General features: G+C 30.9%; 1 protein-coding gene across 4 annotated transcripts; it reads left to right on the forward strand.

Annotated features, from left to right (window-relative positions):
- The first annotated feature begins 4,588 nt into the window (after nucleotides 1-4,588).
- On the forward strand, nucleotides 4,589-26,690 carry LOC129913686 (ATP-binding cassette sub-family C member 4). 4 transcript variants are annotated; one of them, XM_055992485.1, is made up of 15 exons: nucleotides 4,589-4,709; nucleotides 15,805-16,072; nucleotides 16,124-16,255; nucleotides 16,316-16,443; nucleotides 21,049-21,299; nucleotides 21,368-21,925; nucleotides 21,987-22,277; nucleotides 22,343-22,620; nucleotides 23,730-24,174; nucleotides 24,233-24,523; nucleotides 24,592-24,946; nucleotides 25,008-25,238; nucleotides 25,300-25,832; nucleotides 25,898-26,058; nucleotides 26,122-26,690. In XM_055992485.1, exons 2-15 carry the CDS (start codon nucleotides 15,888-15,890, stop codon nucleotides 26,390-26,392), a joined length of 4,110 nt encoding a protein of 1,369 aa, XP_055848460.1. In that variant the 5' UTR covers nucleotides 4,589-4,709; nucleotides 15,805-15,887; the 3' UTR covers nucleotides 26,393-26,690. The 4 variants fall into 4 exon arrangements, with proteins under 4 accessions (XP_055848460.1, XP_055848461.1, XP_055848459.1 ...); XM_055992486.1 differs by lacking the exon at nucleotides 4,589-4,709 and adding an exon at nucleotides 5,156-5,179; XM_055992484.1 differs by lacking the exon at nucleotides 4,589-4,709 and adding an exon at nucleotides 15,586-15,712.
- The last annotated feature ends 773 nt before the right edge of the window (nucleotides 26,691-27,463 follow it).

A 27,463-nucleotide genomic window follows, 5' to 3' on the forward strand; every position in this document is an offset into this window, starting at 1 on the left:
TTATGATCGACATTCATAGAAGGATTCGTTTCTTTTGAAAGTCGAGTAATCAAAACTGTTCACTAGAAGGGCTTTTCGTTAGCTATAAATTTAAAACAAACACAATGCATTATGGATGCTTTCACTATCAGAAATCAGAGGTAGTAATCGTCATAGCAACTATATTTTCATATTTTGCGATAAAAATCATGCTTTATCGCATACAATTAGTCCATTATATTAAATAGATCATGCGTGTAGCTATGAATTGTAATATTGTATATGTATGTATTTCTTTGTATGGTTCAAACAGGCTAGAAAGGTCAGCAACGCCCATATCCGACGAACCAAATTCCTGCATGATCAAAAATTAAGACAAAAAATACTTCAATGTCCCACAGGGAGTAAAAATTTTTGGTCATTTGCTAAAAACATTAAAAACTCTTCGTCATCTGCGGTTCCAACGCTTGTCTTCAATGACACTCCCTTTGTAAGCTCTGTTGAGAAAGCTAATCTCCTTGCAAAGCAGTTCGCTGCCAACTCTACACTGCCAGATAGTGTCATGACTCCTCCAGTACTTGAGTGTGTAAACGGTTCCATGGGACGAATCTTCTTTCGCACTCGTACAGTGGCAAGAGTCCTGAAAGACCTTGACATACACAAATCCGCTGGCCCGGATAGTATCCCTCCCATGCGTCGGTCCTTAAAACAAAATATGACACTTGATTTCTAGTATAAGAAAGAATGTTTAGAAAAAAAAATTTCAAAATCGTTAGAACTTTCTTAAAACTATAATTTTTTGTATATTCAAATATTCCAACATTTTTCGAAAACAACTTGTTATGCTGCTTCAAAGAAACTATTTATCTATACTTATGTATAAATAAAAATTTCATGAATAAATTTTAATATTGCGGTTACTCAACCGCTTCAAATAAGGATTTGAAAGGTTTTACAACTTTAGTTCCAGGTAAAGAAAAAGTGATATGGGTGGCACCATTGAATAATTATATAAAGAAATGACAACGATAGTTTCTCTAGCACTACAAATACAATTTTTTCGGCAAAGATGTAAAAATCCACAGTTTATAGTATAAGTGAACAGTAAACACGATCCTTGTGAAAATTTGTATCCATAGAAAAATAAAATGCACGACTGGGGTCGCACGTACTTGCTCTTGCAGTTTAAAACACTTTTATGTTAGTTTACTTGTAGATTTAAAGAGCTGCCTCTATAAAAAATTAAAGAAATTTTGTTGATTTTTGGGAAGAGCCGACATTTAGGGCAAAATTTTGAAATGAAAAAAATGTTTTTTATTTCACTTTTTTTTTTAAATAAAAATGCAGTTTTATTGCAATTGCTTTGAATATTACGTTTGTAAAGTTTAATCAAAATCGTTAGAGCCGTTTTCGAGTTATTTGGTTTGAATTGAAAAATTTGTATGAGAGGTACACTTTCTAAGCAAGATATAAAAAAACAAAAAAAAAACAACTTTCAGAATTCCATAAAAATCATCTGTACCAAATTTGAAGAAAATCCGTCCACCCGTTTAGGCTGTGGAAATGTGTACAGATGGACGCATAACCGCACAGACGCACAGACGTACAGACGAACGGACGGAATTGCGAGACCCACTTTTTTGGAATTCTCCATCATCGTAATGTTGGTTTTGATTAAAACCTCAATTTTTTTTTCGACACGAAACCAATACTTTCCCTATAGAGCAAGTAAAAAATCAAATAAGGAATAAATATTGCTCATCTTGTTCTCCTGTATTTTAAGGAGTTTGGGACCATACTTTAATGAAACACAAATAACAACAAAGCTGTATCTACACAGTTTTTGTTATAATATATTAGGTTAAACAAATAAACGAAGTAGGTCCTTTTAACTTGTTACAGCTTATCCCAGAAAATTGTTACAATTTACCCCGGCAAAAAATCTTACACCGAAAAATAAAATTACGAAAAACCAAAATTCACATAATTTTCCACATGAACACACAATTGTCGTCAAAACAAAAATGCATGACAAAAGAACGTATATTTTCTTTAGACAAAAAATAAAGTGCTTTTTATAGCACCGCCCTAAAACCTTCAATTACTGTCGTCTGATTTGCAACTGAAGGAAATCGACAAATAGCAATGGAAAACACGAACGCAATTCTTAATTTTAAGAGGAACGCAGTTCTTTTTTGCATTTGTTACTTTTAATCCCTGTTACTTCTTATCCCACTCGCCCCTATTCAAAAAATATTCATCTTTTCATAAAAAAAACGTTATTAACTTTTTTAAAGTGGCAATTTCATTTAGTTCATTGTTATAAAATACTTTAAAATAACTTGATCAACTGTATTTTCTTCTACTATTCTTGCATATGTCGTAAAAAAAAAACAATAAAGAAAGAGCACGTATACGCCACAGTGCACGTACACTGAGGGGGGAAAAAAACAACTTAAAATCAACGAAAACCACGTTGATTCAACTATTTTTCAGAATGATTTTGCGTTGAAGACGAAAATTTTAAAATCAAAGTAGAACATCGTTAGTTTAAAGTGGTTTACAGTTATAAAACATCTTTAAATCAAAGTTGTTTCAACTTAAAAAAAAAGCATCAATTTATTAAAACAAATAGAAAAAATGGGCAGCAAAATGGCAACTTTTGGGCTGCTAGCGAATGATTTACCGACGTGCTATCTCACTGTTGAAAATAAGAGTGATAAAATGCGACAATTGAAGTCCGACAAAAATAAAAAAAATTTCTTACGTTGCGTTATTTCAATTTTATTTTGAAGAAGTTTCATGTTAATTTTTTCAACATTAAATCAACGTTGAACATTTTACATTTTACGTTGCGTTTTTTCCCTCAGTGTAGTCATATAATGTGAACTATCGAAATCTGGTTGTATTGTATTAATAAATAAACAGAAAAACAAAATCCTTTCAAATAAGGATTAATCAAAAATTTAAAAATATTCTTCAGTCTCGTAAATCCTGCTTATTTTTAAAAAGAAAAAATAAACAAAAAATACAAACGAGTAGAACGACTTAAATAAGAAGGTCAGGGTCAGAGCACTATAAGTCCCTTCATTCTAAAACAGCTCGTGAATTAATTCAAACTGATCATATGATTAGTAATAAAAATAATAATCATAACCTGGCAGGTTTTCGTTTATAAAAACAAATAAATGGCCTGAACCTGAAACTATTAAATGCATGGAAAGACAAATAAAATGAATGAAAGCAAATTGTTTGAACGATCTTCATTGCATGAATTTTTAAAACCACTAACAACTGAGACAAAACTCTCTAATATTATTTGTTTTTTTTTTTTTTATTAAAATCATTGTTAATCAAAATTCATAATTATTTGAAATTATTAAATTTTTAAGTTTATATACATAAATATTTTTTTTTCATATTGTTTAAAACCTGAAAATGAAAAAAGTTTTGTTGTAATAAAAAAAATATATATAATTGAGAATAAGAAGTAATTCTTTGTCCAATATTTGTTGTAATACATACATTTATGTACATACATATATCTTATTTTAAAATTAAGAAAATAATTTTTAAAAAAATTTATTTTATATTTTGAAAAATCAATAAAGTGCATAAATTTGTTTCAAATTGAGTTTTTACGTTGGATAAATACTTTCCTAAGAACGGCACACCTTTTTTTTTTTTAATGTTTATTCAAAAAAAAATTTTTTTTAAACACTTTCAACAACTTTTTTTTAGTTTTCAAAAATACCATGTTAACAATTTGTTCTTTTGTTAACAAACATACTCGTGAAACTTTTTAGATGTGGAAAAAACTGTAGTGTTTTGCCTTACTATCGATGAACTTGTTCACATGCAAAATGCATGGAAGTTTGTTTAACATTAAGGAAGCCGTTACCATTCTGCACGGAATTTCGTAATTTTCTAATTAGAATGTATGTATTTTGTGGAGAGTTTTGATATTAAACAAATTTTGAAACTAGTCAATATGGCCGCTGGCCTAAAGTCACGCAAATGAGCCTTACAAATAAATATTTGCGACTTCATTTGATAACATCTTCATGAATGATGAATCATCAAAAAATTCGTGCCCAGTAGAGACGACCACGGAGCAAATTCGAATAAATATTTATTTTTTTTCGAATTGGCAACAACATAATCAAGTTTTACTTGAATTTTTTTAATTACTTTTTTTATTCACATTGAAGCTTTTATCTGAAAAGCTTAAAAACAGGGATGTTAAATTCAACTGACAGCATAAGCGCGCACTCTCAGTCTCTTTTTTTTTTTTTGTTAGTTATCTTTTAGCTTTTGTAGTATTTCTTGTATCATCTGAATCTACACATATGAATAACATACAATACAAATAAAAGCTACATAATTATTATGAGTATTATTTGGTTAATAACTCAGCAGAAAAGTTAACAAATGAAAAATCTCATAAATCTATCTTTTTGCTGTTGTATACTTATTTCAACCACATGTCTGTCAAAATATTAAAGTACTTAAGCATTCTCAATGAAAAAAGCGTCATAGATACTCATGCATCTAATGTTGAAATTTACGATTCAGACAAAATTTTTTGTTGAGGAACTGGGAACAATCAAACGAAATTGTAGTAAAATCAGTTTGTCTTGATTCGCTAAAGCGGCTGGGTTGTTGATTCTCGAAAAGTTGAGGAGAAGAACTGTGGCGGTTTTTTTTTATTTTATTTTCTTCTCAATCTGGTTAGTTTTTTTTCGGCTATTTTTATAATTTCATAATCGTTTTGAAAAAAAAAAACATACTTTGTATCGATCAGATAAAGTTGCTGAATAAATTTTCATAAAATTTAAAGCAACCTTAAATAATGAAGTTACTATCACTCTAACTTTGCGATGAACTGACGAATTTTTTTCAGCACACAATACAAAATTCCTATTCACATAAAAGTGTGTCATAATCGGGGATCAATAGCGTGTTTTGATTAAATGTAGTTTTGCAAAACAAAAAAAAAATCAAATCTTATCAAATGCTCTCATTATAACTATATGTAAAGTTATTGCTTATTCCTAAATACGTAGGTATTAATATTGAAGTGATTTGGCCAATGAATAAAAAGTATACAGGAATTTGTGCTGTTTAAACGTGTACCTTCTATAATTGCCTGTTGCACCAAAAATATCTACTTAAATTCTTGAATTCCAAATGTCAAAGAGTAGGTATAGAAGTAATTTTGAATAAATTAAATTTTTGCGAATATCACATTGAATACAAAAATTGATCACATTTTTGTCCAATACCTACCCTTTTATCTACTTTCCAAAAACCTAGAATATTATTTGATATTTGATAAAAAAAAATAAATTTCTTTTGGAGTTAATTTTGTACAGTGAGTAAAAAACATTTCCCAACATTTTTTTCTATATGTACCTACTTATATAATTAATAAGCCACTTTAATTGAGTTTGGTTTTTTTATCACATCCGGTTTATGAGTTCGTGCGTGGAGCGGCGAACCATTTAATAGGTGCTTTAGGTATGGTATATCATACTGAGGTATGAGACTAGAGCCCCTTTTTTGGTGTACAAAACGCGCGTAACACCTGTAACCCAGTCGGATTAAACATTTGAAATGGAAACAATATTTAATGGTGAAATTTCTTTTCATAGAACTTTAAATATTGTCACTTGGAACATTTTAAACCAGTTTTTCGGGAAAATCGTCCTTGACCCAAAGCCACCATCTTGAATTTAACAAAAACAAGTTTTAGTGAACGACTCGGCTATTTGTGATTTTTGACAGGACCGATGTGAAAAATTTTAAAACTGCATTGACAGTTAATATTTGCTCAAAGTTTTCACAAATCTTACCGATTTTTAGATAGTGCCTGTTGCTTTTGTTTATAAAATGTCAGCAATTCGAAACAACAAACTAATTTCGCAGCTAGATTTCCGTTTTTAAGACAGTGAAATTTTTGTTTGGTACCAAAATTAACTGTACCTACTTGTCATATGACTTAAATGAAAAAAGTTAATTTTTTCAAGAACTGCTCTAACAATTTTGATTAAAAAAATACGTGGAGTGGGGTAAAGAAAAGCCTTCTTTTTAAATAAAAAAAAATATTTTTTGAACCGTTATTAACGGTACCTGCCATAGAACCGTTTTTTTTTTTTTTTGCTTCTGACGACTAAGCCTTTTTCAACGAACATTTTCAAATAGAAAATAGAAAATAAATTTGAAATAAAAATTCTTAAATTTTCAAAATCTTGAAAATTTTTGAAAACGTTTTTTTTTTTGCGTCGAATAATATTTTCTTCAGAATAACATACCTACCAATTTTTGTTTTAAATTTTTTTAAATTTTTTTGAATTTTTTTATTAAAAAAAAAACTAATTTAAACAAAAAAACCGTTCCTACAATTTTCGAAAACAAAAATTCTTTGTTGTACAGGAAACTAAATCGCATACTCCGTTTGAAGATTAAAATCACTAAAAACTGTGATTCTGTTGTTTGAAAACAAATTTTTAATTCGTTTTAACAATTCTTATAAAGTTAATGACAAAATTGAATTAAAATTTTTGTTCCATGAATGTTTTAAGAAAATCTAACATCCTATAAGCAACATTTAACAAAAAGCAATTACGTGCGACCCAGTCGTGCATTTTATTTTGTAAAAATATTCTCCTTCTTATTCCTGTATGTATTTACTCATTATAACCATTATTACTCGCTTCATTGTCTTAATTTTCCCGATACACTAGTTTCAAGCTTCCAATGACCCCCTCTACTGTTCTAAGAAAAATAGAAAACTAACCATACGATTAAATTTTTTCCTTTTCAAATGTTTATTCCGCTAGGCTGATGGAATTCTAAATTTTAAGCCAATATGATCGTTAAAAAATAGACCTTTTTATTTTGTACATATGACTTTTATAGAATACTTTCATTTTCTGATACTCATACAAACATTTTCTCTAGATCTGTATCATACATGAGACATGAGACATGATTGATCAGTATACAGTGCCATTCGAATTTTCAATTTTTTTCAAATTTTGTCAAATTTAATGCAATAACTATCTGTTAATGAGGATTTGTTTTATTTTGTGGTTTCAATTGTTTCAGGATACAATTTAAGTGTTTAAATTTTTCACACGGGCTCGCAGGAGCAAAACGTGATTATACCGAAAATTAGTTTTTTTGGTACCTGCCTCATTTTCAGTTTTTTTGTTTTAAACAAATAAAAAAATGCATTCAGAGCAAGAATTCTCTCATTTTCAATATGCAGCTTAAACTTCGATTCTTAGGAAAAGATGACATTATATCACATGTCCTGACGGCAATATAGATGCTCTTGAGCCCAGAAGAATCATTTTTCTCTGACTCTTTTTTAAAAGTCTTACCTTCTTCAGTACCGGCTTGAGTGCCCTAAGTCCAGCTTTCACGAGCGTTTTCCTTCCTTTCATTGACGAAATTAATTTTAATGTAGCTCGATAATGATCGTTTTTAAGATCCACAGAAGTCTTGAACCGATGACGACGACTATACCACACTAAAAAATGATCCTCTAATGGGGTCATTTTTTTAGCCTCCTTGAGCCTGACGATATTTTCTTAAAAATTCCTTTCCACGGTTTGTTGAACAATCTCTCCCTTGTTGTCAAACTAAGGCGCGACAGACAAAAAATATAAGCAGTGTATTCCGAACTCATTCTTCCCATTTTTTCTTCCCTAAATCACTTTGTTTCGTTTGACCAAAATTTTTCGAACAGCACTGTAAAATCTAAAACTATTAAAAAAAAAATGGCTGAACCAATTTTGGATTAGGTACCAAATTCAGAACAAAATATAGTTTGAAAATTTTTATAATCAGTCAACAATCTAAGAAACCTATTCCACTTGACTGTGACAACAAAGGCCCTTAACATTCGTACCTATGTAGAAAATTGTATTATAATCTACTTCTTTTTAGAATGTTTTTTTTTACTATTATTAACTTTAAAATATGATAAATCATAAAACAAGCATAGCCGATAAAGGTTATAGGTATGTAATTATCTTATCGCAAATGTACCTCTCCCATTCCATAAATCTGAACTCGTGCTCCAACGCAATACCATATTTGCTCGTTGTATTAATTTGTTTTTTTTCAGACAGATTATAAAATAATAATCATTATTATTTTTGAAATACTTTGATTATGATACCTACTTGGGTGGATTTCCTAAAATCATGTTCTCCGTTTTAAGCTTTTTAAAATTAATTAAAGATATCAAGAGTTGATTGACTTGTAAATGTGTTTACATTGGCGTTCAATCTTAATCGTATCTATGAGATCGAATAAAAACATTGTTTGTTTTTGAAAACATTTTTTTTTTGGCAGTAATATCCGGTGATCGGTGACTTTTAATAATTATTTGGATTTGTTCGAATGAAAACATTGCCAAAGTTTTTTCTAGCAATATCCGGTGATCGGTGATGACTTTTAATAAAATTATTTGGATTTTTATATTCTTACAACAATTCTTGAACTCACTGTATGCGGCTCATTATGCAAGCTTTTAGTGTATGATAAAAGATTGCATTCTGTTGTATTTTAGCGTTTTTTGCACGTCCTGCGAAGCAATAAATTAAAAAAGTCTCTAGGTCTATAAAAATAACGTATGTTTTTCCTATAAATAAATTAATGCATTTCTTAACATAAAGTAAATAATACAATGTACTTGCTATATTTAATTATTATTTTGTTACTTTCCTTTCAAACCTACTAACCTATAAATAGACTTAAGAATATACACTGGAAAAATAGATACTTGGGTATAGATAGTATCTATTAGATACTGTTAGAGAAATAAAAATTTCACAATACAATTAAATTGTTTATATTGCCACAACAAATGGGCATGCACATAAGAATTAATTGTTAATAGTTTTCAATTAATTTCACTTATTCATTTACAATTCATGATATGTCTGCAGGCTTTTTCATTAAATATAAGACCCTCATATTCTCAGCCAGCGATATATGTTGGGTTATACTATAACAATATAAGCACAGCCCGATAGGTTATCTTTTATTGTTTCATGGAAGGGAATAGATAATGGTAACCTTTAAAATTAATATTCAATGATGTAATGAGGAATATACATAGTTTGGGAGATACAAATTTTGAGTTTATTCAAGAGCGAGTTCAAATAAAAAAGACCGGTTGACGTCAGATTGTCTATCAACTACAGTACTGTGCGAAATATTTGGATCTCTCAGAATTATTAGTCGACTAATAAGCTAGTTTAAATGAACAATATTTTTAATTAAATTTAAAGGCCTCAATAACAACTCACTGACACTTACTAAAACTCATCCAATACTTTACTACAGAATTGTATATTCGATAGCCAAAACATCCCTGGAAAGTACTTTTTAATTAATAGCTGCGTTCCTTTGGAAATATTTATCTACTTTTTAGTACTTAAAGCTGCTTTGAACTACTTTTTCAGTATAGCAAAAGTAGTTCAAAGTAGTTTTAAGTACTAAAAAGTAGATAAATATTTCCAAAGGAATGCAGCTAATAAGTAACCAAAACTATTTTTGAGCAAAAATACTTGTATTTGTTTTGCTCTGTGTTGTGTTTTTTATTTTTGTAATATTTTAAAAATATTAAAATTTACGAGTCCGAAAAAATATTTTTAAATGTATACAATTCAATAAATTAATACCTAAACACTGACGAGAGAGAAGATGAAGATTTTGTTCAATTATTGAGTGCAAGTGTTATTTGATTTCGAATTGGCCGTTGACACCTAGACCAAAGTTGTAATTCACACTATTGGCACGTTGTTTGTTCACGTACACTGTGGTGTATACGTGCTCTATTTTTTATCTTTTTTACTTTTTTTCGCAACTCGCACTATTGTTCAATGTTATTATTCACAATATTTGCATGTTGTCCGCGTTCACTGTGGTGTACGTGCTTTTTTGTGTTTATTTTTTTGTTTTTTTTTGTTACCGCATGTGGAAGAGTAGGGAAAGAGAAGATTTAGGATAGCTAGAAAAAGGAAGCTGTTAGAAGTCAACAACAAAAATCTTGTCAAATTTTTTCTTAAAAAAATTATTTTTTACAAAAATGGTCAGAAGTGACCCAGAAAATGTATTCTCATGTTTCCTGTTTATTTATTCAGCTTTCATGTACCGACTCTTTTTCGAAAACGAATTCATTCCATTTTTTTTTTTAATAGTCCCTGAGGTTACGTTAGAAAAGAATAGTGGTATTGAGTGTCCCTTTGGGCTTAAAACCAGTGCAAAGCAAACAACGAGAGCTGTTACACAACCTCGCTATGCGTTTTATTATTTAACCATTAAATAATTTAAAGTTGTTAATCGTTTGCACACTTCTGTAGTTTTGATTCATTCTGATGAATCAAACACAACACAAATATTTGCGATAATCACATGAAAGCAAAACGATAAAACTTACATACATACCTACTCCTTCGCCTACATAGTATCTAACTGTATAAAAGTGAAATCATGGAAGGTGATACAAAAGCATCATCGATCGCATTTATAAAAAAAATATGAAAGCACACGGTAAAGGTTCAATGGTCTCTAAGATGAAATGGCTAGGAACGATTATATTGCATTTTGTTATGCACAACTATTTCTAACTTCGTTTTAAATTAATAATATACGTAAAACAGTCATTTATAATTATTTTTGAAGGGTGTTTTTTTTTTACAGGGAGAAAATTCTGTGATTTTTGGGACAAAAAAAGCCAATGAATCGTCTAATAATTTTGGTATAAACGTTAAATTCACCGTCGAAATCAATAATAAAATTAATTTTTGAGTGAAAGGGTGTTTTTTCTATTGAAGGGAATATGAATATTTCTTATCAAAAATCAGTTTTAAAAGTGGTACCCGTTTGAAATCCAGTAATAATGCTCCATTAGGATAGGGGTGAAATATGTATGGAGGCTATATAATTATTTTGGATGAAAGGGTGTTTTCTTCGAGAAGGAAAATGTAGAGATTTTGAAGGAATTTTTTTTTTTTCAGATGCACTTTCTTCAAACAAAAAAACATCCATTCACCGAAAGGCTCATTAGGCATACACTTTATTTCTTAACTAATCTTTAGCTTTTTCGGACTTAATACAGAATTTTCTCCCTCCTCAAAAAAATACCCTTTCACTAATAATTATTTTATGAAGTCTCTTTGCTTTCTATTCCAAATGTAACGTCATTACCAAATTTCATTAGGATGACCCATCGATTTCGTTTCCGATTAAAAAACACCCTGTTAACCTTGATATTCTCAATTCTCATAGATACTTTAGGTTCTTGCTTCCAATTTCTAATGTAACATAGTTCCTGAGTTTCAATGGGGTACCTACCATTATTATTACTTTGTTCTTAATAATAATTAATAATAATTTAAACTATAACCCTTTCACCTTAAATATTTTTATAAGACTGCTTATATTCTTAGTTCCTGTCGATTATTTATTATTAATTTCAAATTATAAAGTGTTTTTTTTTCAGACAAAACTTTATTCAGGGAAGTCAGATTTTTTTAGTTTTAGTTCCATAAGAGCATTGTGCCACAAACTCAGTCTGTTTGTAAAATGGCGGTGTTTGCCGGTTTTTCAGCAAAATTTACAAATTGACTTGGGTGGGCCTTTTGGATGTACAAAATGTGAATGTTTTGCAGACTTAAGTGTTTTAATTTAAAAAAAAAAATTTGCATTACCAATGCATTTTTTAAATAGGCTGAAAAATTCTGCTTGTAAACTTTTAACGACCTTTAGTCATATAATAATTTGGCATTCCAGTCCAATGGGTATAACTTGAATAATCCTTGAAAGAAGCCTAGTTGTCAATACGTCAAATTGTTTATGTTCAGCTTAATATACCAAAAACATAACGCAAATCTATCAAAAAAAAATTTAAGATTAAGTGCTTTCACACGGTTTAGATTAATAAAAAAAATACCTAAAAATGAACTTCAGACAGCCAAAATGTTAGATTATATTTTATAAACGCACTATCTAATTTTCTAATGTTTTTGTCACGCTGATTTCTGATGGCAATATCTAGAGCTTCATGGTCACTTATTTCAAATCTTTGTGATCAGACATACATATGTAAATTCAATTACCCAGTTTTTTTAAAACACTTATTATTTATTCCTGATGGCCTTGACAAGAGTCAACACTATTTTGCTATAATCTTGTGAATCAAAGATTCAAATCACACATCCGATTCACTTTCACTCTACATTTTTTGTTCTGAAACTATAAAATAGTTTATTTGACTTTTATCAAATGGCTAGATCAAAAACCACTCTATGCATTTTAGTTATTTGTACTTTTATAAAGTTTGAAGAAAGCGCTACACGTTTATTGATCTAACGATTTGATATAAGTCAATTTTATTATTTTATAGGTTTTTGTGCTTGATTAAAGCAAATTTTTAGCATTTAACCTATATATATTTTTTACCTTTTATGATAATTTTTTTTACATCCTAAAATGACGTGCGTTCCATACAAAAAACGTCATTTAAAAATTTAAAAGCTTGTTAAATGTTTATGAAACCGGCCATTAGTCTTATAAATAATAAAATATGGAAAGCAAAAGAAAATTGACTTTTGGGTTGTAACATAAGTGTTTCGAATGAATTGTTTTCAAAAAGCCAGTTGTACAAATATTTAATCCGTGGTTCAGCAACTTTTATCTTCTGAAATCGGTGTTAAGGTTGCGGTTTAGCAATGGTTCAAGGTCCACATATGTAAAAAAAAGCATGCTTGAACCGAAGTTGACCCGCAGCTAATCCGCCGAAATCAGCGGGTTAAATTCCTGATCCGAGGCTGAACCACCTTTGTACAACTGGCCCTAAGTCACTTGCAAATATTGCTTTCACTTTTTCTATATTAATTTGTTCCTAAAGTGATTCTCATTCTGTGAATGAAAATAACATTCAAATATTTTAGTATCGGTATTGTGTAACTTCCTAGAACCTAGATTAACACTTGTATTTCTAATTATGATTAATTATATTATGATTAATGATAAAACGTTAAGCTTTAAAAGATAACTATAACCCATTATTACCTATCAAGTGTTAAAAAACTAATCAGTGCATGTTCATTATTTTACTCTTATTATTATATTAAGTTATGTGACAAACAAAAAAACGTGCATGACTATATTATTATCATAAAATAAATACACCTAAACATTGTAATCTATATCTTAAGTTGTCTATAAAAATACAAAACGTACTGTTTTAGTGGCGGCGGGAAAATAAACATGCTTTTGCTTATTGATAAGATAGTGGACACTTTGAGAGGGAATATGTTGCAAAAGTAATCCAGTTTGCGAGAGTTACCAACATATTCGGGTGTAAAAAGTGGTATCTCTCAAATTTCTACGAACTTGAATGAAAATCGAGTTAAACCGATAGTTTTGATAAACCTACTTTTTGGGATCAAGCCTTTTTGATGTTGTAATTCTTTGCAAGAATAGAAAAGTAAGGAAATGGATTTGGTATCTTTTATCCTTGTGAATATTTTTTGTTCGGTTAAATGCTCGCAGAAAATGAAATAAAAGAAAATATCAACCCTTTCAATTTCGGACCAGAAAAATTTTAAATTGCATGCTTCTTTGAAAATTTTGTTTGTTTATCTTTGCACCAAGTTTGTGGGTTTTTTTGGTTGTTTGGCAATAAAGCAATGTGAACTCAGCTAGTGGAAGTGATTTTAGAATGAGTGTATCCTTGAATAAAAACAATCGAAAACGACAATTCGGAATTTCGCTCATCTGTCAGTACCAAACGAACAAAAGAAAATAAAAAAAAAAAAATATCTCCTAAACCGGGTGAAAACCAAAACAAACCAAATTTTTCAAGGACGCGCGCAATTTTAAAGAACTGTTTTTTGTAAAAAAAAAAAAACTCATACAAATCGATTTCAAGTGTTTTTTTGGTAATAACGTTCTACTATAACTTAATTTAGTGTCTTAAAATCGAAAAAATTACGGAATTTAAAATATATTTGCCGGTTTGTTTTGGCTTTCGCCGAGTTTAAAACGTCAAAATGGTAACTGTAAAAAGAAAGAGAAGACAAGGACAAATGTTCGAACTTCCCTATAACGGTGACACACTGCTAGTATAGAAATGTTGAAAAAAGCTTAAGTATCTATACAATGGTATTTCCCATGTGGTTTAACCTTATACCACGGAAAAAAAAAAGATTTTCAATTCAAATTGCGACAGCACTGGTACTACTCTTAGAAAATTGAGTTTTGTGAATGAGTAGGCGCGTCCCACCAAGAAGAGATCTCTGAGGGCTCAATGTCATTTTGGAAGAGAGGAAAATAATTTTGTGGGACAAGTTTCTCACATGAATCCAATTTTTTCAAATCCAACACTTCAACTCCAACTTCACACAATTGTAACTTTTCTTCAAATATTATATTGTGACAAAAAATTATTTCAAAAAAATTATTAAGAGAAAGAAAACAGAAATTTAATCCAAAAAATTTTACTTAAAAAATCTCTGAGCGCTCAGAGATCTCCCTTAGTGGGACGCACCTAGTGTGTTAATTTGAGTGGTTTTTGTTTTGATGTGATTTTTGATTAGTTGTGTTCTATGAAAGAGTGGGATCAGAAAAGAACAACAAGCACATTTGACCGTTCTCACGAATCCTGAGAACGAAATGAACTGATTATAACAGTGCTTCAATTGGAATCCACTATCCATTGTTTTGTAGAGATCAGTGATTGTATCCCATCAAGATAAATGGAATTTCGATCAAAACCATAATTTCTTGATTCATAAATTATTATAATTATTTATGGGATGAAATTGATTTTATGACAATTCTTAAATTTGCATCGGCACTAAAAAAGGTCCTATTCTAAACTATTTTAGCAAACTATAGAAAACATAAAACAGCAACAAGCTGTACTTTTCTGTTCGGAAAACCGCAGACTAACGTCATTGAACATAGCTTAAGAGTCACTCATTAACAGTGTTGCCGGAGAGTACTTCAGAAAAAATGAGGAGTATTTTGCAGAAAATAATAGTACAAAAAGTAGGAATTGTTCCAAAATGAGCTATGCAAAAAATTTAAATTTAAAAGCTAGGTGTTCGAATCAAAAAATCAGGGGTCGAACTACGGCATACGTGCGTTAACGTATTGACGCTTTGTGTCTCTATCTTTTTCTTCTGATTAAATAGAGACGGCAATAGTCAAACTATATATTGCCAAACGTTAACGTTTGATCGTAATCGTGTGCCGTAATTCGACCCCAGTATTTTTAATAGGTAGGTGTATAAATTTCAAACCCTACGAAATTGAAAAAAAATTAGGGTCTAAATTTTACCGTCAAATATATTTCTTACAACTTTCACTTCTGCAATAAAAAAAAATATCCATTTTATAAGATTAGAAGAGTACGAAACTACGAATGCCTCGAAAGTAATTAAAAACTCTTATCGAAGTACTTTCGGCAGCACTGCTCATAAATAAGTGAAACGCACAATACACACACACATATACAGAGTACATATGTATATGTGTACTATGAGTGAAACGATTTGTTTTGTTTGTAGTTTGTATGTTAATTCATGCTCAGCAGCTGTTAACGGGTTTTACGACTTCCTAGTTCCGAATTTCTCATTTTTTTTCTATTTGCAAGGAATTGTTATTGTAGCGTAGGTGTCAGGTGATGAGTGAATAGCAAAAAGTTAGCTTGGTGCTAAAATAAGAGAAAATTTATATTTTTTTTTATCTATTATAATTACCTTCACATAATTAAATTTACATTTTTTTTTTTAGATTAAAAAAATGAAAACGTAAAAAATTACGTTTTGACACAAACAAACGCTTTACTGCCAATTAAAAAACTATATTGCCAAACCATGGACAGCTCAAAGAAGCCCAGCAAACCTAATCCTCGAAAACATGCCAATTTTTTATCACAATTGCTATTCGTTTGGGCAATTCCAACTTTATACAAAGGTTCAAGGAAAGGACTTGGACAAGATGATCTCACAAAGTGCCTTAAAATTGATCGATCTGAAGTTTTAGGTGATAAGCTTGAAGAGTAAGTTAAATCTTATAATTCTGTATAAAATTCCATTAATCAATTTTTTAGTCAATGGTTTAAGGAAGTAACACGTGCTAATAACAAAGGAAGACAACCATTACTACGCAATGCAATGCTTCGAACATTTTGGACATCATGCGTTGTAGATGGTTTTATATGCGTAATTTATATATTTATAAAGTGAGTTCAAAAATATAACTAAAGAAATTTTATTAATAAAAAAATACATTTTTATGATAGGTCTACTTTGCCAGCGGTGCTTGCACAACTTCTCGTTCAATTCCAAGTACCAATACAATCAAACAATATAGCAGTTAATATTACGGTCACAAATCGCACAAGTCGGAGTCTCGCAGATAGCAGTGCAGGTAAGAATTATTACTTTTATATTATGAATAAATGTGTATTTATAACCTACTCGAAATGATATAGTTTCCTTTAGGCACCCGATTTTACTTCTAAAATTACTATTTCTCATATTCCCTGAGGTCTTTAAAGCATAACATAACATAACCCGATTTTGGTTTTTTGCTTCGGTCAATCCGTTTTTTTTTTTCGGTGTTTGGCCTCTGTATTTAAATCGTTTTTTTTTTAAATAATTTTGACCATAATTTTGATTTCGCTTGATTTTTCTTTCTGTCATTCTATGTAACTTAGGGTGGGTCAAAAAATCGAATACCTACCTATATTTTTTTTTATTTTATACTCCGAAAAATCGATTGCTAGACACCTCTAGAATTTACTCACCAAATATGAGCTTTTAATATTAATTGGAAAATCCTCCGCTTCGCAGTTAGTCTTGTAGGAAATTACCCGCTTTAAACTTTTTCGTTTATCTAACCGTTTGAAAGTTATTCTAGGTCCAAAGTTTGAGAAAATCATTAAATTTTTTTTCTGAATTTTGTAACAAATTGAAAAATTATTATAATGCAACGGAAACAGATATTCGAGGTCAAAGTTAACCCTAGAAAGATAATCTACGTCTGCGAGACGTATGGCGTTGAATTTTATACACACAATACCTTTTGTAAATTGCTGGGTATTTTTACAATAGAACTATACTGTTAATTTATTGACTTAAAAGAATTTGAATAATGAGTAAAAATGCATGGATAGGATGAAAAAACACATTGATATACACTCACCGAAATAATTATAAAGGCAGTCGATTTTTTTCGTTTTTAAACCATATAAAGGATATTTAATTTTTACTCTTTGCACGAATAAGATGACAAGTATATACTGGATTGTTTGCCACCCTTTATTTTTATTTAATTCGTTAAACTTAATTTTGAAAATTATTTTTTGAATTTCTGGTGCGAAATAATTATAAAGGCACAGCTGATTTTCGCATTAAAAGTGTGGTTTAGCGAGATCAAATGTAACCAAAAGTAAGCAAAACTGTTGGAAAATGAATTTAACAGATTATGAACATTTTTTAAGTAAAACTGTTCGGTTATTTTTAAATAAGGCGTGAAAAACCCTTGACGCAGACAGAAATGGGCAAAATTAAGGATTACCATGAAAATTGATTGTCCAACCGCGAAAAATCTGGAGGAGTAGAAAGGTCTGATTGTGTAATTGATAATTTAATTTACAAAGATGACAAGTATGGTTACCTAAAACGATCAGGACGGAAGCCTTTGGTGGAGAGAGAGCCAAAAGTAACAAAAAATGAAGTAATTTTCTTGATAATTTGACAGCAAAGGAAGTTTTCGAGAAAATAAACTTGGTAGTGGGAGAACGAGTAGTGCAGCAACTAATTAGGGTGGACTAAACCCATTCCTACGAAAGAAAATGTGGAAAATCGGCGCTCTTGTCAAGGCATAAACTTTCCCGTCTTCGCCTCGGTGAAAATCATAGATTCTGGGATGAAAAATGGAAAAACTTTTAAGTTCATCAATGAGGGAAAGTTTAATTTGGATAGCCTAGATAGTGTACACATCGGTTTTTCCATTTTACATCCCAGAATCTATGATTTTCACCGAGGCGAAGACGGGAAAGTTTATGCCTTGACAAGAGCGCCGATTTTCCTCATTTTCTTTCGTAGGAATGGGTTTAGTCCACCCTAATTAGTTGCTGCACTACTCGTTCTCCCACTACCAAGTTTATTTTCTCGAAAACTTCCTTTGCTGTCAAATTCTCAAGAAAATTACTTCATTTTTTGTTACTTTTGGCTCTCTCTCCACCAAAGGCTTCCGTCCTGATCGTTTTAGGTAACCATACTTGTCATCTTTGTAAATTAAATTATCAATTACACAATCAGACCTTTCTACTCCTCCAGATTTTTCGCGGTTGGACAATCAATTTTCATGGTAATCCTTAATTTTGCCCATTTCTGTCTGCGTCAAGGGTTTTTCACGCCTTATTTAAAAATAACCGAACAGTTTTACTTAAAAAATGTTCATAATCTGTTAAATTCATTTTCCAACAGTTTTGCTTACTTTTGGTTACATTTGATCTCGCTAAACCACACTTTTAATGCGAAAATCAGCTGTGCCTTTATAATTATTTCGCACCAGAAATTCAAAAAATAATTTTTAAAATTAAGTTTAACGAATTAAATAAAAATAAAGGGTGGCAAACAATCCAGTATATACTTGTCATCTTATTCGTGCAAAGAGTAAAAATTAAATATCCTTTATATGGTTTAAAAACGAAAAAAATCGACTGCCTTTATAATTATTTCGGTGAGTGTATTTAAAAACGATTTAAGAAACATACGTCTCTCAGACGTATAAATATGATTATCTTTCTAGGGTTAAACAAATTTATAAAAGCATTTACTTTTTCAAAATTTTCGAATCCACTAAAAAGTCATTATTTATTATCAAATTAGCAGGATGTATTATTGTAGGGTCTCAAACGATCTACAAAAATGGTCCTTGGTATTAAATCGATTCTTTAACCGTTTTTTTTAGAACATATTCGTATCCAAATCCCAATGCATACTAATGATTTTCTCAAACTTTTGGCCTCGAATATCTTTTAAACGGTTAAATAAACGAAAAAGTTTATGAGGCCTTTTTTGTATAGCGTTCAATTTCCTGTAATATAGAAATTGAATATGTATAGATATTTGCTTAAATGTTGATTGATCAATGAATTATTCTTTTTTTCAATATGAGATCGATTTAAAAATGGAAAACTGCGAAGCAGATGATCTTCCCATTAATATATATTTAGAGCTCATAAGAGCATATTGTAGAGGTGTCCAGCAATCGATTTTTTTGGATAAAAATAAAAAAAAAGATATTCAATTTTTGTTCTACCCACCTACATTAAACCTATTCATTATTTTTTTTTTATGAATTACCTATTTTTTTGTATTTTAATCCACGAAGTTTTATGATTGGATAAATAACACTGTTCAATAAGGTTTTTGCCACAAGAACCGAAATATAATTTTCTGAAGGTTTTTGATTATGTGAGGTAATAAACGGTGCCTATAAGAACTGGTTTCCTTCTTATGTTTAAATCTTTCCAACTATTGCCCGAGATACCTTAAGTTTACGTATATCCTTAGCTCAAAACAGTACTGATCAATCAAATTAAAACAAGAACCAAGATAAACTTTGGGGTGCAAAAAAAAAAGTTTTTTATAACGGTAATACATATTTAAAAAACCGGATGCTAATAGAATATTTTTAACTTCGAATTCAGGTTTACCAACCCTTAAACGTTCAGATAATATATTGGTTCTTGTGGTCACAACTTGTGACAGTCACAAAAATCATCAAAGTTGTGATCTCCTTTGGAGCAGATCAGAACTCACAACAACTTAACGAATAATTGTGACTCTTACAAGTTGTGATTGTGGGGGACAATCGGGGTATAAGTTAAGTTAGTTTTTATCTTATTTACTTTAACTTAAGGTATCTTGGGCAATAAATAAGATATCGCAAGTATTTCCATTCTTATATGCACCGTTAGGTACACCGTTTTTTTTTTCAAAATTCTGATTTAAAAGTTCTTTCAATAATTTTAATATGAAATCTTTGCCGACCACCCTGACGGAGCAGCGTGTGTTCTCAATCATCATCCTGCAGGGCATGCTTTCTTACGACCATATTCGGTAGATAATTTGGTCCATACACCCAAACAGATCATCTCCTGTTGCTTTAAAAAGCTCGGCAGTAAAGCCGTCGCGTCAGCTCCAGCAGCTTTATTGGGCTTAAGCTAGGATATGAATTTATTCACTCCGGCTGCGGCGGGGGACGAAAATGTTGGCTTTAATCGTCGACGTTGAATGGTGCAATCTACCTTTGACCGGGATTTGTTCCATAATCTATTATAGAAATCACAGAAATTATTTCTCCAAATTGGCAGCATCGCTTCCGACTCTACTGCGATGTTTCCTTGTATGCAGTTTTTTAAGTTTTTTGTTATAAGCGTTAATTTATATTTTAAACATACAGTTGTTGCAGACAAATTTGATCTTAGTTCATTCAAATACTAATCATATTTCAGGAAATTTATTATTTTCATAAATACTTGATAAAGAACTTATTCATCTACGAGATTGAACTTTAATTGTTTACTCGTGGTTCATTTATTATTTTGGATCATCGAACCGTATACAATTCAAAATAATTATTAAAATTAAAAGCGACAAAGCAAATTAATCCCAATAATTCTTATCTTTTTTGCACATAATAAAACACATATTAAAAATTTTTCCTCTCGTATGCATTATCTGAAACCATGTTTATACTCTAATTATTTTCAAAATATTGTGCCAACTAGAAAAACACAAACATGCAACATGAAAAAACAAATGCAATCTAATGACATCACGTCCCTATCATTTTAATAATTATTTTCTTTTGTCTATATTTTTTTTGCTCAAAAATAATTAAACTAAGCCCTACTACATTCTCTTATAAAATTGACCCAGTGAAATAACTAATAAATACAAATGAATAGCATTTCTGTGTTATATAATGTCAATCTTTGAATATTTCTTCTTCTAGGAAATAATGTGCTGGACAATGGTGACACAAAAAACGGCGGCGACAATATCAATGCATTTAACAGTGATGCCTCAACAACGGAGGGATTTATGGGGCTAATCGCTTATATGTGGGGCGACGTTTATTCGCTAGCGGCTATTTTGATTATTGCAACATTAATTGGTTGTTTTTTAAACCATCATGTCGATTTGAGACAAAGGCTATTGGGTGCACGAATGAGAATTGCCTGTTGTTCATTGATTTATAGAAAGGTTAACATACAATCAATATGCAATTGCCAATAATGTTAACGACGTTGTATATTTTTTATCACTTACAGACTCTTCGCTTGTCGAAAAAAACAGCAGGTACCACACCCGCTGGTTATTTAGTTAATCTTCTATCAAACGATGTAAATCGATTGGACTATGGTTTTATTTACATACACTGGATATGGATTCTTCCATTCCAATCGGTACTTATTTGCTATTTAATATGGCAAAAGATTGGTATTGCCGCACTTGTAGGTGTAGTGGGTCTTCTCCTAAAGACGATCCCTGTGCAAACAGGTTTAAGCAAACTATCTTCAAAACTTCGAATGAAAATCGCCTATAGAACAGACAATCGTGTCGGAATAATGAACGAAATAGTTCAAGGAATACAGGTTATTAAAATGTATGCTTGGGAAAAGCCTTTTCAGTCTGTAGTTGCTGAAGCTAGACGTCGCGAAATTAAACAAATTCGATATGCATCATACTTACGTGGTTTTTACTTAAGTACAATGGTTTTCACGGAGCGTTCCACATTGTATATAACAATTGCAGCGGCTGTTTTATTAGGACAAGCAGTTACAGCAGATGTTGTATTTTCTATGGCTCAATATTATAATATCCTTCAGGTGAATTCTATAATATTTCCATATTAATTCTGAAAAAAACATTTTTGATTATATTTCATAGTTGGTAGCAGCTATTTGGTATCCATTAGCCGTATCGTTTGGAGCAGAAGCCTTAGTTTCTATTGAACGTATTCAAAACTACCTTATGTTAGAGTCTCATGACGAAAAGGCTTTGGGCCTAACGCAAAAGACTGACTTCTCTACAGTTGAGAGTAACTCGCAGGCAATATTACTCAAAGAAGTCGATGCAAACTGGGATAATACAAAAGGATCGACTACATTACAAAAAATCAATATTGATATAAGAAAAGGACAACTATGTGCAATTATTGGACCAGTTGGAGCAGGAAAAGTAAGAGAATATAAAAGAAAAAAAGGAAAATTATAAAATTTAATTGGTGAAATTATTTATTTTAGAGTTCACTTTTACAATTACTTCTTGGAGAACTTCCAATCATAGATGGAAATGTTCTTATTCATGGTGATATTTCGTATGCCTCTCAGGAGCCTTGGCTCTTTACTGGAACCGTTAGAAGTAATATATTGTTTGGTGAAACATATGATAGAAAACGTTATCATGATATAACAAGATGTTGTGCACTAGCAGCTGATTTTGAACAGCTGCCAAATGGAGATAAAACTATTGTGGGTGAACGTGGAGCATCATTATCTGGTGGTCAAAGAGCGCGGATTAGGTAAATATATTTTTTTAAGTAGCAATATTTATTACATATGTTAATCTGAATTGTCGCTCGTCTGTACTTGCTTATCAAGACTCTAAACTAAAGTTATAAACATCAAAAGCTTTTGGAAATTAGGAGTGGGTCAAAGCGACAAGGAAAATGAATCTGAACATTTATTTAAAAGTGATTTTGTTTTTATTGAATGTGCAAGACCATTGATGCACCAATCGATAACAAACTACTTATTGAATTTTGTTCGCATAGCAATTATTTTTTGTTAAAAACGTTTTAATTTATTTTCCTGATTCATTTTTTTTTGAGAAATGTAAATCAGACATTTCTCACAAAATGGATCAAATCGTTCGACTCGTTCCAGCCAAAAAAGTTATTCTAAAATTTCTTGCTTATTTATTGATGTGTCTTTATTTACTCTTGTCATAATATATTACTCAAGATATAACCTGAATATGATATATTGGTGCTCATTTTGGCTCCACAATAGTGTTATTATTGTGCACTTTTATCATTTAAAACGACTCACAGTGGGCCAAATTTTTAATAGTCTTTCAATAATTATATTTCGCGTGTGCTTAAAATCCACAACCGATTTATTTACTGGATTAGCAAATATTAGAAACTTCAAAAGCCGAAAGAAATTTTAGAGTCAGTCGAAGGACATGACTGATATAGGTAGTCATTATTGTTTTAGTTTTTTAATCAATGAATTGTTTAATGAACATTTTCAGAGTTTTGGTATAAAAATCAAAAAACCTAGTTCAAAAATTAATTTTGTTTTTATTGGAGCTTGTAAAAACCATTTTTTTTTATTACTATTTCTTTTGTCAATATTGCAAAATTTCAAGATTTTAGGAAAATTGTTTTTTTGAATGAAAATCTGTCCCACTATGTGACGGATTGACCTCAGAAACCGGTGGCAAGCCTCCCGATTCTATATTGTTCCATTTCTGAGACCAACTAAATGCTGATGTTTTTGCATTTGGTTGTGCCAGGACTTTTAAGACCTACTTTTCTATTAAGATTTCATCATTTCTCTACATTCAATACGGCATTATATGTAACGTTCTCAATTTACTAATACTTTCAATTTTCTTTATTTTTAGTTTGGCAAGAGCCATCTATAAGCAAGCTGCAATTTATCTATTTGATGATCCTTTAAGTGCAGTCGATGCACACGTTGGCAAGCATTTGTTTGATGAAGTTATTGGACCACGAAGTCGTTTGGCAAATGAAAAATCAACTCGCCTCTTGGTAACACATCAAGTACATTTTCTGACTGAAGCTGATTGGATTGTTATCATCGAAGATGGCAAAATATCCCGACAAGGAACATACAATGAACTTGCAAATAGTGATTTAGATTTTGCAAAACTATTAGAACGTCCAGAAACTGAAAAAGATAATGAATCTAATTTGACTGATAGCATGAGCGTCAGCCAAGACTTGACTATATACGAAGAAGAAGAAATACCTTATATTGATGGCGTTCGCGGTTATCAAATGCTTCGACAACGTGCTAGTTCCAGTGCAAGCTCTTTTAGAAAATCGGTAAGGCTGAATCAAATCGTGTTAAGAAAAAAACTTCAAAGATTGTTTTTGGTTTCAGACTAGTTCCGATAAAGATTTAACAGACAATCAGGAAATTCAAGAAGATCAAGCCGAAGGTGGAGTTTCTGGTCGAGTTTGGAAAAACTACTTCCTGGCGGGAGCAAGTGTTCCTGCACTTTGTGTTCTTGTTTTTGTTTTGATATTATCTCAGGTCGTTTGCAGTGGATCAGATTATTTTGTAAATATTTGGACCCAACAAGAGTTCTTAAGGACTGCTAATAAACCAACAATGTTAACAACATATGAATGCTTGTATATTTACGGCACACTTATTTTACTCGTTGTTGTGGTGAGTTAAAAAAAAAAACTTTGAATTAAAACAATTAAATTTTTAATACGAAATTCTCTTCTTTAAAGATGACTATATTACGTGGTTTCCTATTCTTCAAAGTATGCATGCATGCTTCTAAAGTTCTCCATGATCGAATGTTTGGTTCAATTCTTCATGCTACCATGCGTTTCTTCGACTCAAATCCATCGGGTAGAATTTTGAACAGGTTTTCAAAAGATATGGGTGCTATTGATGAATTTCTACCAAAAGCCATGATGGATTTCGTTCAAATTGCTTTAGTTATGTTTGGTATTCTCATATTGATAACAATTGTCAATCCGATATTGATTGCAAGTCTGGCAATTGCGGTGCTGGTGTACCTTTTAGTATTGAAAATCTATCTTAGACCTTCACAAGATTTGAAACGTTTAGAGGGAATTTGTAAGAAAAACACTTAAATCGAGAATTTTGTTTCAGTTTTAAAAGCTGTATATTCTTCCAGGTCGTAGCCCGGTGTTTTCTCATCTTTCTGCTAGTCTTACTGGTATTTCAACTATAAGAGCTCGAGGTTTACAAGATGTCGTAGCCAGGGAATTTGATAATTTGCAAGATGTTCATAGCGCTGTATGGCAATTAACAATGTCTGCTAACACTGCTCTAGGTCTTTGGCTGGATTGTGTTAGTTGTTGTTTCCTCACAACAGTGGCATTTAGCTTTATATTTTTGCATAACCGTAAGTTTACCTTTTAAGAAGAACAAAGAAAGTTGATAAAATGTCATATTATTCAACACAGAAACATTCAGCGGTAATGTGGGCTTGGCCATATCACAAGCTATGATTCTAACTGGAATGGTTCAATATGGAGTAAGGCAAGTAGCTGAATCACTTCAGCAGATGACAAGTGTGGAGCGTGTCCTTCAGTATACCGATCTCGAACAAGAGAGTGAAATTGATAAGAAACCTCCTGCAAATTGGCCAGCAAAAGGAGAAGTTCAATTTAAAGACATGTCGCTGCGCTATGATCCTGATGGTTTGCCTGTTTTAAAACATCTAAATATAACAATACAACCTGGCTGGAAAATTGGTGTTGTTGGTCGAACAGGAGCTGGAAAATCTTCTCTTATTGGAGCGCTTTTCCGATTGTCGAATATTGAAGGTGAAATCTATATTGATGGCATTGAAACTGGAACTATTTCATTGGAAATATTGCGTTCGAAGATCTCTATTATACCACAAGATCCAGTTTTATTCTCCGCTACAATACGATATAATTTGGATCCATTTGGGCTTTATGAGGATGCTGATTTGTGGAGAGCTCTATCGGAAGTAATATATTCTACTTTCTGTCTAGCTATCAATTTTGTTTATATTTTTTTGTTTAAAAATTTCAGGTTGAACTAAAACAGGCTATACCGAGCCTTGACTATATGGTTACAGAAAGGGGAAGCAATTTCAGTGTGGGACAGAGACAATTGGTTTGTCTTGCGAGAGCGATATTGCGAAACAATAAAGTTCTGGTTTTAGACGAAGCTACAGCTAATGTTGATCCACAGTAAGTCAAACATTATTTAAACATAACAATACTCCTTTATATGTGTTTTTTGTTTTCTTTTAGAACTGATGCACTTATTCAAAGAACAATTCGTGTTAAATTTAAGCAATGTACTGTACTTACTGTTGCTCATAGACTTCATACAGTTATGGACTCAGATCGAATTCTTGTTATGGATGCAGGATCTGCCAAGGAATTTGACATTCCTTATATACTACTTAAGAATCCGAATGGCGCATTAAGACAGATGGTTGAAGCAACAGGTCCTAATGATGCAGACTATCTTAAGAAAATTGCTCGTGATGCATATAAATCTATATCTTCTGACAATTAATTAGAATCGTGTCGTGTATTTTTCTACTTAAAAAAAAAACTTAAAGAATTACTTAAGAAAAAAAAATATTTACTTAATTTTGTTATTTTTGTTTTTGTATATTATTAATGTAATCAATACCTCTTAAGCACAAGGTATTTCGCGCTAAGGAAACAAAAAAAAATAATATATTGAACTTTTTGCTCTGTGCCTTTTGTAAAGATTTAAACTATTGTCTTATTGTTATGTTAATTAAGTATATAGTAGATATAATATTATATGTATACACTCTTTCAAAGATTTATAACGCTTATAATTAAAAAAAAAAAACAACAAAAAAAAAACATTTACATTTTTATATAATAAAGATTTTTTCCAACAGAAAATCGTTTTTTTTTTTTAATATCATTTGAATTGGTTATTTTTAGAAGAAAATTTATAAAAACTAAACAAAAGATGTGTAATATTTTGTAAAAAGAATTTTCATCTTTTTTTTTCTTTTGATGTATATTTTAAGTGATCTATTTTAAGTAATAGTATGACAGCTAAACGAAAACGAAAGTTAAACGATTGATAAATTGGCAGTCGTAAAGATTAACGAATATCGTTGAAGTAAAACGATTATCGTAATACGTAGTCGAATTTCAACGAAAACGAAGTAGTCTCAACGATAATCGTTTTACAAAATAGGGCCCCAGACTTTGGTCTGCATATATGCCTCCAAATGTAAGGAAAAATATCTTTGGATGAAAATAACTCGGCAACCAGAAAACAAAGAAACTTTTGGTTTTCAGTCATGAATAGAGCTCAAAGAGGCCTTATATTTGATTTTGAAAATTCATTATTTTTAGGAAAGGGGTTAACCTTGATTTTTTGTCGAAAATCTTAAAAAATTAGATTTGTAATTTTTTATAAAATGAATAGGCCTATTCATTGTGAGCTCATATCTGCAAACTAAATCTTGTTTCGATACCTTGATCCGAAAATATTTGCTTCCGAATGTAAAAAAAAAAATGTTTAGAATTCAGAAACTTTTGGTTTTCAGTTATGAATAGATCTCAAAGAGGTCTTTCTTTTGATGTATCATTTAAT

The sequence above is a fragment of the Episyrphus balteatus genome, chromosome 3, assembly GCF_945859705.1.
Source record: "Episyrphus balteatus chromosome 3, idEpiBalt1.1, whole genome shotgun sequence".
Taxonomy (NCBI): domain Eukaryota; kingdom Metazoa; phylum Arthropoda; class Insecta; order Diptera; family Syrphidae; genus Episyrphus; species Episyrphus balteatus.

Bases quoted from the DNA above. Each gene is read 5' to 3' on its own strand.
- LOC129913686 (XM_055992485.1), top strand. From the start codon at position 15,888: ATGGACAGCTCAAAGAAGCCCAGCAAACCTAATCCTCGAAAACATGCC. The intron at 16,256-16,315 runs GTGAGTTCAAAA...TTTTTATGATAG, and splicing joins GTAATTTATATATTTATAAA to GTCTACTTTGCCAGCGGTGC. The intron at 16,444-21,048 runs GTAAGAATTATT...TTCTTCTTCTAG, and splicing joins TCTCGCAGATAGCAGTGCAG to GAAATAATGTGCTGGACAAT.